The following is a 16626-nucleotide window of genomic DNA, read 5'->3' on the forward strand; positions in this document are numbered from 1 at the left end:
AAGTATCGAACGAGTATCTGAACATCGCGGAATTTCTTGCTTCCCTGAACTTGCGGTCGAAAACTATGGCGTTTCTAGCTGCGCTCCCCGTAGCCTGGCAGGCCCGATCTCGCGCTTGTTCTATAAAATTTTCCGGCCATTTGACAGCCCTTTGAATTTTACAGACTAGTGAAAAACTAGGTTGCATTAAAAACGTTACAAAAATTTAGTTCTCCTTTTTTCTGTGCTCGAAAATTTTCCTAAACTATGCAGAAGCATTGTGCTTTAGTGTAAATCACTATGTAATGAGCAGCATTTTCTATTTCTTTAAGTTGGAGCACCTCAGTATGAAATTTAAGGCTCAAGAGGCAGAAAATCGCACTTTTGAGCAACTTCGGAATTTTTTGTTCATAATCTTATTCTCTTCTGGTCGAGTTAAAGCATTTTTTACCAAAAAGTACATGTTCCAGACAGCCCAAGAAGCGTTTTATACTGTTCACAAATGTTGCGTGCGTTTTCTTGAAGAAATGCAAAAACGGTACATTTTGGGCTAAAATAGACCGAAAAATATATAACGCGTTTTGTGCTGCCGATTTATTTGTGACTGATACGAAAGGACAATGCTTCTAAATTGTTCAGAAGGAATGCCGAGCGTAAAAAAAAAGCAAATTCTTTGTAAATTTTAATGCGTTTTCACTCATCTGGAAAATTCAAAGGGATGTAACATGGTGAAACAATTTTTTTTTCTAGAAAACCTAAAACTGCAGCTACAAATTCAAATTTCTTCTACTGTAAAACCTGTACAAAAGCTGCTATCAGAATCCACTGTACTTGCAGACTTGCAGACACTGCCTGGTGCTCGAATCTAGAAGTGTGAGAAGATGTGGCCAGAAAACATTCTCTACACACCAGCTTCTTGCCTGCAGTTTATCTTCGGGGAGTGTAGCTGTGGTGATGGCCAGAGCAGCGTTTAAGCAAATGACGAGATTAGATTTAACTGAATGATCACTTCTACAACTTAGTTCCCAAAGTTCTTGAGAATGACGGTGCTTGTCCAACATAATCATGTATTTAAATAATGTTAAAAACGGTGATGAAAGAGAAGTCAACATCATTCACACATACTGCACGTACCCAATGTCAAAACTAGAACCCTCTATACAAGCATTAAAAGAAAGCTTTAAAAGCATGGTTGTTGGAAGGTCATAGCAACTTTAAGTATAGTTTGCTTGGATATTTGATTGGGCTTGCAGTTGTGTGAACGTGCACCACATTAAGCATTTGATGGTTTTCGTGCAGAAAAAGTGGACTCACCCTTACCGATGGATTAAAATATGTCTTCGGATCTGTGAACAAAAGTGGTTTCTTTTAAAATAATCACCATACTGCTACAAGCAGAGATCAGTGTGCATACCTTCTCTCGGGTCATTTGGTGCTGTTGATAGAAAGCTACCACTGTACCTGAAACATGACCAAGGAAGAGAGCCATTTTTTCATTACTTTTGGAGATCCACAATTCATACACGCTCACCTTGACTGAGAATCAGTGCTTGGTGTCCGGAAGCAGCTGCTGCTCAGTGACGAATCGGAGCCTGGGAGTGACCTGAGGACATTCATCAAGAGCAGTCGGGATCCCATTGCGTGCAGTCATTTAGATGCTCGGCTTTTTTAACCCCCACTCTGACCATAATGGACTAACATCACTGAGTCGCAAGGCTACGTCAACACCGCATAAAGCATTGCTGGGGAATAGCATCTGAAGAGCAGTCAACAGTTCATGAATTGGGTGGCGGGAAGAAGACTGGCACTTCAGAGTCGGTGAGTGACTAAATTCTCTACAAGTGCGTTTGACCACAGGTTGAAAAGTAGAATAGATATGTTGCTGTGTTTCATAAGTTCCATTTCATACAAGAAACGTTGATGCAGGTGAGTGTACTGTATAACACGTCGTCCATTACAGATGTTCTGTAAGCCTAGCAATGGACCCGCCCTGTGGTGGCTTAGTGGCTGTGGCGTTTGGCTGCTGTCCCGCCGCGTTGGTTAGGGCGCTCGCCTGCTGAGCCGGAGGACCCGCGTTCAGTCAGAAGCGTGGCGGCCGCGTTTCGACGGAGGCGAAACGCAAATGCGCTTGTGTGGTGTGCAATGCCAGCACATATTAAAGAACCACGGGTGGTCTAAATTAATCCGCAGCATTCCAATATATTAATACGCAGCACTCCACTACAGCGTCCCTCATAACCCACTTGTCGCTTCGGGACGTTAAACCCCACAATTTACAATTTATTTACGTCTGGCTGCTGAGCCTAAGCTGCAGGACCGCATCCTGGCCGAGGCGGCCCATTTCGATTGCGATGTCGGCGCGTGTTAAAGAACCCCCGGTGTAAAGTTCGAGACGTCCGCGAGGACGTGTTCCGTTTTCTATGATAGACGACGCGGAAGAGTGGTCACGTGGTTAACAGACAGCACATTTCAGCTGCGCAACTTCTGATCGCCATCTTTCTCGTACATGCCTCGACTCAGGGGCATGCGAATGGTACTTTTTCAAAAGCGAATCGAATAGTGGTAGGACCGGTCGATTTGAATGCGTTTACAAATATTCGGTATTTGTACGAATCTTCGTGCGGCATCCCTAATCGCTAGCGGCGGCGCTGTGGTACGGTGCTATGACCTATGCTGTTATAGCTATAGCTGCCAAAAGACAACACTGACCTGCACTAGGCGGTACGCAACACGAAGTCACTATTAATCTTCTCTCTCTCTCTCTCTAAATATATATATATATATATATATATATATATATATATATATATATATATATATATATATAGGAGAAGGGGAATGAGGGGCTCGTTATAAATATGAAAGAAGCCAACAGCCACAGAAACCAAGGGGCACAGGGGATTTTCTTTTTTTTTTTTTTTTAATTATTTATTTATTTTGTGGTGTTGATCAATTTAGAATATTACTTAATATGTTATCGCTTAAAGCTAATTGATTGGAAAAGCAGAAGAAAAAACAACCACATGCCGCCGGTGGGATCCGAACCCACGACCTCCGAATTACGCGTCCGGTGCTCTACCTCTGAGCTACGGCGACGGCTGTCAATTCTTCTGCCTTCGGGGGTATTTATGTTTACAAGTAACCTAACCTTGAGAGTGTTCATCAGCGCCACCCAGGTTCATAAGCGGCGGACGTGGAACGTCCTGAGTTACCGCAGGTGTGACGTAGAACGTCATCGAACGGAGAGGGTGGAAGCTGCGTGAGAACCCTCTTATGCCTCCTATGGCGTCAAAGCTGCCAGAACCGAGGCCCTCGCTAAGCAATTAAGCTAACAGGAGAAGGGGAATGAGGGGCTCGTTATAAATATGAAAGAAGCCAACAGCCACAGAAACCAAGGGGCACAGGGGATTTTCTTTTTTTTTTAATTATTTATTTATTTTGTGGTGTTGATCAATTTAGAATATTACTTAATATGTTATCGCTTAAAGCTAATTGATTGGAAAAGCAGAAGAAAAAACAACCACATGCCGCCGGTGGGATCCGAACCCACGACCTCCGAATTACGCGTCCGGTGCTCTACCTCTGAGCTACGGCGACGGCTGTCAATTCTTCTGCCTTCGGGGGTATTTATGTTTACAAGTAACCTAACCTTGAGAGTGTTCATCAGCGCCACCCAGGTTCATAAGCGGCGGACGTGGAACGTCCTGAGTTACCGCAGGTGTGACGTAGAACGTCATCGAACGGAGAGGGTGGAAGCTGCGTGAGAACCCTCTTATGCCTCCTATGGCGTCAAAGCTGCCAGAACCGAGGCCCTCGCTAAGCAATTAAGCTAACAGGAGAAGGGGAATGAGGGGCTCGTTATAAATATGAAAGAAGCCAACAGCCACAGAAACCAAGGGGCACAGGGGATTTTCTTTTTTTTTTTAATTATTTATTTATTTTGTGGTGTTGATCAATTTAGAATATTACTTAATATGTTATCGCTTAAAGCTAATTGATTGGAAAAGCAGAAGAAAAAACAACCACATGCCGCCGGTGGGATCCGAACCCACGACCTCCGAATTACGCGTCCGGTGCTCTACCTCTGAGCTACGGCGACGGCTGTCAATTCTTCTGCCTTCGGGGGTATTTATGTTTACAAGTAACCTAACCTTGAGAGTGTTCATCAGCGCCACCCAGGTTCATAAGCGGCGGACGTGGAACGTCCTGAGTTACCGCAGGTGTGACGTAGAACGTCATCGAACGGAGAGGGTGGAAGCTGCGTGAGAACCCTCTTATGCCTCCTATGGCGTCAAAGCTGCCAGAACCGAGGCCCTCGCTAAGCAATTAAGCTAACAGGAGAAGGGGAATGAGGGGCTCGTTATAAATATGAAAGAAGCCAACAGCCACAGAAACCAAGGGGCACAGGGGATTTTCTTTTTTTTTTTTTAATTATTTATTTATTTTGTGGTGTTGATCAATTTAGAATATTACTTAATATGTTATCGCTTAAAGCTAATTGATTGGAAAAGCAGAAGAAAAAACAACCACATGCCGCCGGTGGGATCCGAACCCACGACCTCCGAATTACGCGTCCGGTGCTCTACCTCTGAGCTTGTTGTGGTTGTTTTTTCTTCTGCTTTTCCAATCAATTAGCTTTAAGCGATAACATATTAAGTAATATTCTAAATTGATCAACACCACAAAATAAATAAATAATTAAAAAAAAAAAAGAAAATCCCCTGTGCCCCTTGGTTTCTGTGGCTGTTGGCTTCTTTCATATTTATAACGAGCCCCTCATTCCCCTTCTCCTGTTAGCTTAATTGCTTAGCGAGGGCCTCGGTTCTGGCAGCTTTGACGCCATAGGAGGCATAAGAGGGTTCTCACGCAGCTTCCACCCTCTCCGTTCGATGACGTTCTACGTCACACCTGCGGTAACTCAGGACGTTCCACGTCCGCCGCTTATGAACCTGGGTGGCGCTGATGAACACTCTCAAGGTTAGGTTACTTGTAAACATAAATACCCCCGAAGGCAGAAGAATTGACAGCCGTCGCCGTAGCTCAGAGGTAGAGCACCGGACGCGTAATTCGGAGGTCGTGGGTTCGGATCCCACCGGCGGCATGTGGTTGTTTTTTCTTCTGCTTTTCCAATCAATTAGCTTTAAGCGATAACATATTAAGTAATATTCTAAATTGATCAACACCACAAAATAAATAAATAATTAAAAAAAAAAAAAAAAAAGAAAATCCCCTGTGCCCCTTGGTTTCTGTGGCTGTTGGCTTCTTTCATATTTATAACGAGCCCCTCATTCCCCTTCTCCTGTTAGCTTAATTGCTTAGCGAGGGCCTCGGTTCTGGCAGCTTTGACGCCATAGGAGGCATAAGAGGGTTCTCACGCAGCTTCCACCCTCTCCGTTCGATGACGTTCTACGTCACACCTGCGGTAACTCAGGACGTTCCACGTCCGCCGCTTATGAACCTGGGTGGCGCTGATGAACACTCTCAAGGTTAGGTTACTTGTAAACATAAATACCCCCGAAGGCAGAAGAATTGACAGCCGTCGCCGTAGCTCAGAGGTAGAGCACCGGACGCGTAATTCGGAGGTCGTGGGTTCGGATCCCACCGGCGGCATGTGGTTGTTTTTTCTTCTGCTTTTCCAATCAATTAGCTTTAAGCGATAACATATTAAGTAATATTCTAAATTGATCAACACCACAAAATAAATAAATAATTAAAAAAAAAAAAAAAAAAGAAAATCCCCTGTGCCCCTTGGTTTCTGTGGCTGTTGGCTTCTTTCATATTTATAACGAGCCCCTCATTCCCCTTCTCCTGTTAGCTTAATTGCTTAGCGAGGGCCTCGGTTCTGGCAGCTTTGACGCCATAGGAGGCATAAGAGGGTTCTCACGCAGCTTCCACCCTCTCCGTTCGATGACGTTCTACGTCACACCTGCGGTAACTCAGGACGTTCCACGTCCGCCGCTTATGAACCTGGGTGGCGCTGATGAACACTCTCAAGGTTAGGTTACTTGTAAACATAAATACCCCCGAAGGCAGAAGAATTGACAGCCGTCGCCGTAGCTCAGAGGTAGAGCACCGGACGCGTAATTCGGAGGTCGTGGGTTCGGATCCCACCGGCGGCATGTGGTTGTTTTTTCTTCTGCTTTTCCAATCAATTAGCTTTAAGCGATAACATATTAAGTAATATTCTAAATTGATCAACACCACAAAATAAATAAATAATTAAAAAAAAAAGAAAATCCCCTGTGCCCCTTGGTTTCTGTGGCTGTTGGCTTCTTTCATATTTATAACGAGCCCCTCATTCCCCTTCTCCTGTTAGCTTAATTGCTTAGCGAGGGCCTCGGTTCTGGCAGCTTTGACGCCATAGGAGGCATAAGAGGGTTCTCACGCAGCTTCCACCCTCTCCGTTCGATGACGTTCTACGTCACACCTGCGGTAACTCAGGACGTTCCACGTCCGCCGCTTATGAACCTGGGTGGCGCTGATGAACACTCTCAAGGTTAGGTTACTTGTAAACATAAATACCCCCGAAGGCAGAAGAATTGACAGCCGTCGCCGTAGCTCAGAGGTAGAGCACCGGACGCGTAATTCGGAGGTCGTGGGTTCGGATCCCACCGGCGGCATGTGGTTGTTTTTTCTTCTGCTTTTCCAATCAATTAGCTTTAAGCGATAACATATTAAGTAATATTCTAAATTGATCAACACCACAAAATAAATAAATAATTAAAAAAAAAAAAAAGAAAATCCCCTGTGCCCCTTGGTTTCTGTGGCTGTTGGCTTCTTTCATATTTATAACGAGCCCCTCATTCCCCTTCTCCTGTTAGCTTAATTGCTTAGCGAGGGCCTCGGTTCTGGCAGCTTTGACGCCATAGGAGGCATAAGAGGGTTCTCACGCAGCTTCCACCCTCTCCGTTTGATGACGTTCTACGTCACACCTGCGGTAACTCAGGACGTTCCACGTCCGCCGCTTATGAACCTGGGTGGCGCTGATGAACACTCTCAAGGTTAGGTTACTTGTAAACATAAATACCCCCGAAGGCAGAAGAATTGACAGCCGTCGCCGTAGCTCAGAGGTAGAGCACCGGACGCGTAATTCGGAGGTCGTGGGTTCGGATCCCACCGGCGGCATGTGGTTGTTTTTTCTTCTGCTTTTCCAATCAATTAGCTTTAAGCGATAACATATTAAGTAATATTCTAAATTGATCAACACCACAAAATAAATAAATAATTAAAAAAAAAAAAAAAAGAAAATCCCCTGTGCCCCTTGGTTTCTGTGGCTGTTGGCTTCTTTCATATTTATAACGAGCCCCTCATTCCCCTTCTCCTGTTAGCTTAATTGCTTAGCGAGGGCCTCGGTTCTGGCAGCTTTGACGCCATAGGAGGCATAAGAGGGTTCTCACGCAGCTTCCACCCTCTCCGTTCGATGACGTTCTACGTCACACCTGCGGTAACTCAGGACGTTCCACGTCCGCCGCTTATGAACCTGGGTGGCGCTGATGAACACTCTCAAGGTTAGGTTACTTGTAAACATAAATACCCCCGAAGGCAGAAGAATTGACAGCCGTCGCCGTAGCTCAGAGGTAGAGCACCGGACGCGTAATTCGGAGGTCGTGGGTTCGGATCCCACCGGCGGCATGTGGTTGTTTTTTCTTCTGCTTTTCCAATCAATTAGCTTTAAGCGATAACATATTAAGTAATATTCTAAATTGATCAACACCACAAAATAAATAAATAATTAAAAAAAAAAAAAAAGAAAATCCCCTGTGCCCCTTGGTTTCTGTGGCTGTTGGCTTCTTTCATATTTATAACGAGCCCCTCATTCCCCTTCTCCTGTTAGCTTAATTGCTTAGCGAGGGCCTCGGTTCTGGCAGCTTTGACGCCATAGGAGGCATAAGAGGGTTCTCACGCAGCTTCCACCCTCTCCGTTCGATGACGTTCTACGTCACACCTGCGGTAACTCAGGACGTTCCACGTCCGCCGCTTATGAACCTGGGTGGCGCTGATGAACACTCTCAAGGTTAGGTTACTTGTAAACATAAATACCCCCGAAGGCAGAAGAATTGACAGCCGTCGCCGTAGCTCAGAGGTAGAGCACCGGACGCGTAATTCGGAGGTCGTGGGTTCGGATCCCACCGGCGGCATGTGGTTGTTTTTTCTTCTGCTTTTCCAATCAATTAGCTTTAAGCGATAACATATTAAGTAATATTCTAAATTGATCAACACCACAAAATAAATAAATAATTAAAAAAAAAAAAAAGAAAATCCCCTGTGCCCCTTGGTTTCTGTGGCTGTTGGCTTCTTTCATATTTATAACGAGCCCCTCATTCCCCTTCTCCTGTTAGCTTAATTGCTTAGCGAGGGCCTCGGTTCTGGCAGCTTTGACGCCATAGGAGGCATAAGAGGGTTCTCACGCAGCTTCCACCCTCTCCGTTCGATGACGTTCTACGTCACACCTGCGGTAACTCAGGACGTTCCACGTCCGCCGCTTATGAACCTGGGTGGCGCTGATGAACACTCTCAAGGTTAGGTTACTTGTAAACATAAATACCCCCGAAGGCAGAAGAATTGACAGCCGTCGCCGTAGCTCAGAGGTAGAGCACCGGACGCGTAATTCGGAGGTCGTGGGTTCGGATCCCACCGGCGGCATGTGGTTGTTTTTTCTTCTGCTTTTCCAATCAATTAGCTTTAAGCGATAACATATTAAGTAATATTCTAAATTGATCAACACCACAAAATAAATAAATAATTAAAAAAAAAAAAGAAAATCCCCTGTGCCCCTTGGTTTCTGTGGCTGTTGGCTTCTTTCATATTTATAACGAGCCCCTCATTCCCCTTCTCCTGTTAGCTTAATTGCTTAGCGAGGGCCTCGGTTCTGGCAGCTTTGACGCCATAGGAGGCATAAGAGGGTTCTCACGCAGCTTCCACCCTCTCCGTTCGATGACGTTCTACGTCACACCTGCGGTAACTCAGGACGTTCCACGTCCGCCGCTTATGAACCTGGGTGGCGCTGATGAACACTCTCAAGGTTAGGTTACTTGTAAACATAAATACCCCCGAAGGCAGAAGAATTGACAGCCGTCGCCGTAGCTCAGAGGTAGAGCACCGGACGCGTAATTCGGAGGTCGTGGGTTCGGATCCCACCGGCGGCATGTGGTTGTTTTTTCTTCTGCTTTTCCAATCAATTAGCTTTAAGCGATAACATATTAAGTAATATTCTAAATTGATCAACACCACAAAATAAATAAATAATTAAAAAAAAAAAAAAAGAAAATCCCCTGTGCCCCTTGGTTTCTGTGGCTGTTGGCTTCTTTCATATATATATATATATATATATATATATATATATATATATATATATATATATCAAGGGCCATACGAAAGGAACGCGTCGCTGCTGAACCCAACTTCCTGAGCGGACCGATCGCGGGAGCATGCTGTGCGGGGTCCGAGTAAGGGCCCTGTTTTTGAAACAGTCATTGAAGGAAACTACGCCGAGCGTTATTGCCAATAGTTCGAAAGCTATTCGAAAGCTTGAGGACGTATTCGATTCGTTTGGAATAGTGTTGAAAATGCACTATTTGATTAATTCAGCGAATCGAATAGGAAGATATTCGATTCGCTATTCAACAGTTTCGAATATTCGCACACTTCTATGCTTCGTGTATTGTCAATTGTCCACGTACACTAAAAATGAATCATTTTATTAGCAAGGATAGGAACAACATTAGTAAGGCGAAAGCATAATTCTTGCGTTCTTCTTGTGGATTGCTTAACTTGCCTTTTTGCCCGATGCACAAATATATATATATATATATGAAGAGGGCGGGGCATAGTGGCAGTTTCTATTGGAAGTTGCGAATCATCAAAAAGGAGCGGCTCCGCAGAAATGTCATGTCCATGAAAGTGCCGGGAGTATTCTCTTGAAGGACACAATACACGTGGTGGTAGCCGCGCTTGATGGATTAGAACCATTTTTTCTTATTCTACTGGGAAGCGCACCAAAATTCTCATCTTGCATACGTTGTTTATGATAGCTTCGTCTATATCCTGGAAGTGCGTAAGCCTCCTCACCTGCGCTCTCTCGGTGAACACCCTGGAAGAGAGAGAGAGGGAGAAAAAATATAAAGCCAAGCAGTGCTAGATTGCAGTGCAGCATCTTTCTCGTGCTGTCGAAATCGTTGCGCTGAAGGTGCACCAAAAGAGACTTCCCCAGTTTTCTGTTGCGAATCGCATTTGTGTCCCAGTGACCAAGCTTTGGGCGACGTTCGCTGTTCGCTGCTGTATCTTCACTTCGAAATGAACTCGGTAATCAACAGCTAACAGCACTATCAGTGTGGGCAAAAACTGCAGCTCGAAACAAGACGCGCTGCATCCTACTTTGCCCGTGGATGCACCGGTTACGTGTGCGAGTGCTATCAGGCGGGAATCAAACGGGAACACGAAATACTAAAATATTTCGCCTTTTTACATTCAGCTCGCAACTAGCGTGATTGGCGTTTCCACACAATGTCGTGTGAAGTGTACGTTCCGCAACCAAGCATACATGAGTTTCATTCTGCACGCATACGAAGAACAACAGATAAGAGAATTCGCGTCTGAATCCGGCCCGGTAGTAACTCGGAAAGTTCGCGCGCGGTCTATACTGAGCAATATCTTCGTCCTCCCACTGGCGATTTTGTTGACATTTTTTTTTGTTCTTTCTCTAGGAGGCGCGCAGCAATTACAGCGGCCTGGAGTTAATCAGGCTTTCTTCAACGACGCCGTAGCTTCTTCAGCCGCTACAGGACGCCCTGTGGCTGTAACGAAGCTGGTGGTGGGCGAGGTTCCTTACGGAAGGGTGGCATGGCTTGGGCGACGACCAAGCGGCCGGCGGTCTGGTCATCGTGGGCGTAGGCGCGGTGACTCCTCTGCTGGGATAGATCCTGCGGTATTCGCGCCAGGACTGTCAATCGCGTGAGTCCGCGGTGCACTTGAGGCAAACTGACAAACGCGCGCTCGGCAAGAGTCACGCGGCGAATAATGGTAGAATAGCTCGTGAAAAAATGCTGCACAACCAGGCAGTGAACGAAAGCCAACAAATTCCAAGCAGATGGCGCAATGGTACAGCTGGTTGCCATCAATAAAACGGGAGGCCATGGAATACTGAGGGCTTCCAAGTTGAGGAACAACATTTTGTACGTTCGCTTCGAAAGCCGGGCAGCGTTATATGGAAGGTGAAATGCATCTTACAGCACCGAAACATGCGAATACACGATGTAACACTATTTCACAGCGTGCGGATCAAAAACCCTACATGAGGTAATATACTGTTTATTTTGTGTGGTAAATTAAGCGCGTTACGTATTGAAAGTAGACCCACAGCCGCCGTAATTAATAGCCGCCGTTGGTATTTTTCATGAGGGGAAAATTACGCAGACCGATTTCTTAAAGGTATAGTTGAAGATCAAAGGCTTAAACACCCTTTATTTTATTGCACTGCGGAAGTCGTAGCTCTTGACCATTTATTTGTCATACCCAACAATTCTGAACAAAAGCATTTTTGAGTAACGAGCCGTTTATGAACGCAATTTTTTTTTTTTCATATAACGTAAGCTTTCACTATCGAGGAACGCCGAGTAGGCTGCCCTCTGAAAGAGAAGCGCCTGATGGCGGCAGCTCCTCCAGCTGCGAAAGCTGCCAGGGAGACACAGCGCGCTGCCGAACTCGAAAGAATACAAGCGGGCGAATGCGATGGCACATCAAGCAGCCGAGGAATCTGGCCAATGCCAGAGTGCAGATACCATGCACACTGTACGCGTGGATATACGAGCCGTCACAAATTGGGATACGCCTTTCTGACAATGCATTTGGTACTCGCAGCTACTCTCGACGACGAGGCGGAATGCATGTTTTTGTCAGCATCACGCATGTATCTCATATCTCAAGAAGGATCATAAATGGCATTTGCGTGCGTGCACTGCTATAACATCATGCCACCAAAAAAAAAAAAAAAGAGACCCCCTCTGGAGGAAAAAGAGCCGGCGCGTAAGACGGGCCGGAAGGATCGATCGGGACGACCGCTCGGTGCCCCGGAGTAATATTACGGGACAGAAGACGACGCGGGCAATGCGGGCCACAGGCTGCACTGAAGTCAGGTGTTTCAGGGAAGACTTGCAATAATTCTCAAAAATAGGTATTTTGACGTAAAAATAGGGCTTATTCAGCGCAGTATTGCGAGTATTGGCGGGCACCGGAAAACTGGTGACTCGTCTTGAGTAGTAAGCTGGTTAACTAATTTTTAATAATTAACTTTTTAACCATTAGAGTTAGGCGCCTAGTTGTAATTAGAGATTTTTAGCTGGTCGTTAGTAATAGCCATATCAGTTATTAGAATTGAGAAAACGCGATTACCCTCGGCGCTGTGGCTGGACGAAATTTGGCTTTTTCGACTAGTTACGTGCACTGGTAAAGTTGCTTTTCCAGTATTCTTTTCGAAATCGCATGCATTTCGGCACGATGTAGCCACATTCTGTCGACCCACAAAGCCGAAGGTCATCGCGTTTTCGAAATTCTAAAAACTGATACGGCTATTACTAACGACCGGCTACAAATCTCTAATTGCAGTCAGTTGCCTAGACCCAAGGCAATTCACCGGCTTTTCGGTGTCCGCTAACACTGGTAATACTGCGCCGAAAAAGCCATATTTTTACCCCAACAAGCCCATTTTTGAACATTACTTAACGTCTTGCCTGAAAAACCTGGTATACGAGTCGTTTCGGTTGGCTCGATCGGTAGGCGGGTGCCGTGGAACGGGGTGGTGTGCAGTGACGACGTCTCATAAAGAGTGGAGGAGCTGCTCGATATCGGTTCAAATAAACCGCTTCAACTGTGGCTCAGGGGTCCCCTCGGAGCTAGTCCTAGCAGACATTCTCACTGCTGCTTTGCATTAGAGAGATATGCACCATCTGCGGAACTCGGAAGACATTTGCATCGTATTCGCGACAAAACCTGCTCCCTTTGTATGCACCGGGCTACAGCCGATACCGCTCTGACCAGTACGCTCAACCTCCGAGGTTATGCACCAAATGTATCAGCACTTCTAAAAGATGTGGGGTTAGCGCTAGCAGACTTTGTGAGCTGCCCTGGTTTTGGTGGTAACCAGTTCGCCCAGAAATGGGACACTGCATTTGAAAAGGTCGGATACTTTTTGATGAGAGCTCGCGGCAACAGCACGAAGTACGAGTTGCTTTCTAGTAGTGCTGGCGGAAGGCATGCCAAGGAGCGTGAGGCAAAACAAATGAACGTCGACGTGCCTAGCTGTTCGAGAGTGTATGCACAACATTCAGTCGGTATTGGCGCAAAGCGCGTAGCCGTTGAAGGACTAGCTATGGATATGTTTACTATCATATGCCGTAACCAGAAGCTCCCGCGTCCATCTACTAGCCACTGAGAATACTTTTCAGGTAGGCCAGGGAGTTCTCATGAATCGGGGAGGGAGGCTCTTCGGCGCGGATGGAGGGGCGATAATTTTGCTGGTACTTGTTAGAGCTGGCTACTGCTCAGATGGAACAACGCGTGCAGACAGCCACAAGGTGCACGCAAGGGGGATGTAGTTTTATTAAACACGCGACGCTGACGTCAACAGCAACGAAGGAATACGGAGGCTCACGAAAAATGCCAACACGTGCGGATTCAGTTTAACGTCCCGCACCGTGCAGTACCTTATCGGTGTCACTATGAACTCACCATGTTGGCCATCATGGCGGTGGCATGTCTGCTCGGCGTGAAACTGCACGAGAAGAAAGTTCGGGGGTCACCGACTCACTCCAGGCCATGAATGAAAGAAAGAAAGAAAGGAAGAAAGAAAGAAGGAAGGAAAGAAAGAGAGAAAGAAAGAGAGAAAGAAAGAAAGAAAGAAAGAAAGAAAGAAAGAAAGAAAGAAAGAAAGAAAGAAAAAGAAAGAAAGAAAGAGGGCTTCACAAAGCAGTACAAGCCTGATGTAAATAGCTCGTAGAACTCAGTGTAGACGCCCGAGTTCACTCCTACTTTTCTTCGAAGTAGTGGTCTGTAGTAGGTAGTTTTGCTGCAGGGCATTAGCGCTTCACACAGGCGACATCTGCGGGCTGTCGCAATTAATAAGGCCGAAAACACCGCCTGGTCGCAGACGGACAGGTTTCGTAGCTGCGTTTCGGCGCAACACGGTTGCAAAGCGTTTACGCAAAGTGGAATGAGTGAGTTATTCGAAGGTGCCGCGTCATATATTCGTGCCCGCGGTTTAGAAGGCGTTTGCTGCGGGGTAGTCAAGTGTTCTAGGCAAGGTGAGGCCAGTAGTGAGTAGCAGTTAATTTACCTGGCGACGACGGCGGAGGGCTTCTGCATCCTTGGAGTGCGTTGTCCGAACTCTGCGACACGTGAAAGAATAAGAACAGGGGAAGGTCAGCAAAGAGACAAGCGCACCGCACAGGTCGGCGGCTTCGAGACCGACGTCTGTTAGGTCTCTACTAAAGTCCCTGTATAAGCTTTTCTAACGACATGCGAATCGCAGTGTCCAGGCGGCCGGCGAGTTCCGGAATTGCGTGCGGCTGCAGTTCACAGCAGGTCACGAGGGAGTTGCTGCTTTGAAGGGGACCCCACCTGCTGGAGTTCGCAGCTCTCAAGCCGTTCGAAGCCATCCGAATTAGTGTGTCGCTCACGAAACTAAGCTGGCAGCGGGCTCAGTCCTGCCTGTCTCGAAAAAATACCGTACTTCGTTTTCGACTGCTAAAAAGCAGCTTCTTAGCGCTGCGGGCTGAGGACTGCACACACGTAGGGGCACAAAGGGCATGACCAGTTTTAATGTCACTTCCTATTTAAAATACCCAGTAAACTGGAGTAGCTAGATTCAAGTAATTCGAGAACAAAGCTCGATGGAACATTCGTGATCGGCGTGTTGAATTCGCTACAGTACGGACTTCTAGTGCAATCCTTGCGTCAATCCATGCGACTTGCGTCAGTGTCTGTCACGCGTCAGTTAAGTTCAAGCGTGGGCTCTTCGATGGACAAACCACGGTCGCTGCCTCGCACCATTGACTGGTAACGGGAAATGAGCTGCGCTCCCGTTCAGTGGGTCATTTTAGGTTACTGGCTAGAGCTGTATTCTCTGCACTCCAGCGCTGTCACACCACGCACAGAGGCTGCCCTGGACTGGATGACCCTCCTGAAGACGCCCTGAACGGAGGTTGTTTCTTGATTAAGTTCCCCAACTGTCTCTGCCTGCGAGCTAACTCTCCGACAGGTCACTCGGAGAGAGGCGTTCAGGGAGGGGGTCGAATAAGTGGGTTCAGCATGCTTTTCCTACGTAAAATCTCTTGCCTGGCGGAATGCCTTCCTCACCTTCGATGCGTGCCGGCGGCGGCGGCGCGGTACGTTGCTCGAAAGCAGGCGGGATCGGGTAGTCGGGCCGGGTCAGGAAGGTCGGCGACGGGCTTATTTCGATGCCAGGGCTGCAAAGTGCGATTGTTGTGTATGCGCTCAGCACTCTTTGCAATGTCAATGCTGGACGTGGCGTGCAAGACTGCTTTGTGCTGGGCACACCCAAGATATTTCCTTCCGGGCGATTAACAAAATAAAGCTCGCGGGAGAGCATATTCGTGCATAGCTTCTTTCCGGCGTGCTGTGGTGCGGTCAATTTTCCAATGGAACCGTGAAATACGTTCGTTCTTTCCGCTATCTGGTAAGAGCTCTTCCAGTGAACGCTCTTTGCCCGAACCCCTCTTAGTTGTAAGCGGGTGTATTATATTACAAATTTCGCGTTACTTCCATCGAATTCGAGAAAATCGCTGCCTCGGTAGTCCCAGCGCAGTGCTCCGGACGCTGATCGCGTAACCGCAAGTCGGGGACCTCGAGGTCGATTGCATGGGTTGAGTCAGCCTGCATGCATCTAATTCTTCTATCCATGGCATGCTGCCCACAACGTAAAGCACAGGAAGGGAGGGGTCGCACGCGCTTGAGTTAACATCACGTTCGCGCGGATAAGAATGGAGCAAGAGAAGATTGCCTTTGTTGTTGCTCTTTCAGCTTCTTGACCTCGCTCTGCAGCGATGTCACCTCCCTGCGCAGTCTCTCGTTTTCCCTGCAAAATAGAGGGAGAGAGAGAGAGAGAGAGAGTGGAAGCTTTCATTTGTCGGGCACCGCCGACTACAAAACTCGATTTGTGTTGCATGCCCCATTTAGGCGTGCAACCCCATGAATTGAGCGCGCGTTTTCGTTCGAAGCCCCAGGTCCTTTCGTTTCCGTGCACTTTCCGTTCCTCCATCAAGGACAAGCTTCCGCGGCTATGCGACGTATGCTGGTTGAGCGAGCCGTCACTCTCCAGACCTGAGAGGTTGGCTCGTGAGCGCGCGACAAAAGCGCACTTATGGAAGCCGTCCTATTCCCCCGGAAAAATATGAGGTGAGTTTCTTATTTAAACTCGACGGCTTCAGACATCACACTCATCAGGTATTTTTGATGACTTCTGGGCAGAGCTTGCGAGGCATTCCTGATTAAAACTGGCCACTGGGTTTCTGATTAAGACATGATGTCATTTCGATCGTTGAGATTTGCTTCCTATTTTAGTAGTACCTTTAGATTCTCGTTAATCTGTGATACATAAAAAGTTTGCTATATACCTCTGCGTGGTTTATGATGCAT

The 16626-nt window shown here is 46.8% G+C and overlaps 1 protein-coding gene across 1 annotated transcript in view; it reads right to left on the reverse strand.

Moving 5' to 3' along the window:
- Positions 1-1367: 1367 nt before the first annotated feature.
- nenya (RING finger protein nenya) overlaps positions 1368-16626 on the reverse strand; it is a 43299-nt gene continuing 28040 nt past the window's right edge. The window contains exons 6-13 of the mRNA XM_089576975.1: positions 15992-16066; positions 15328-15437; positions 14306-14357; positions 13702-13744; positions 10808-10898; positions 10048-10069; positions 1511-1582; positions 1368-1440 (exon numbers count right to left, since the gene is read on the reverse strand). Coding sequence (XP_089433101.1) covers positions 1368-1440; positions 1511-1582; positions 10048-10069; positions 10808-10898; positions 13702-13744; positions 14306-14357; positions 15328-15437; positions 15992-16066 — 538 coding nt within the window. The remainder of the gene's footprint in view (positions 1441-1510; positions 1583-10047; positions 10070-10807; positions 10899-13701; positions 13745-14305; positions 14358-15327; positions 15438-15991; positions 16067-16626) is intronic.

This window comes from Amblyomma mixtum, chromosome 3 (genome assembly GCF_055824585.1).
Source record: "Amblyomma mixtum isolate Tamu chromosome 3, ASM5582458v1, whole genome shotgun sequence".
NCBI classification, from domain to species: domain Eukaryota; kingdom Metazoa; phylum Arthropoda; class Arachnida; order Ixodida; family Ixodidae; genus Amblyomma; species Amblyomma mixtum.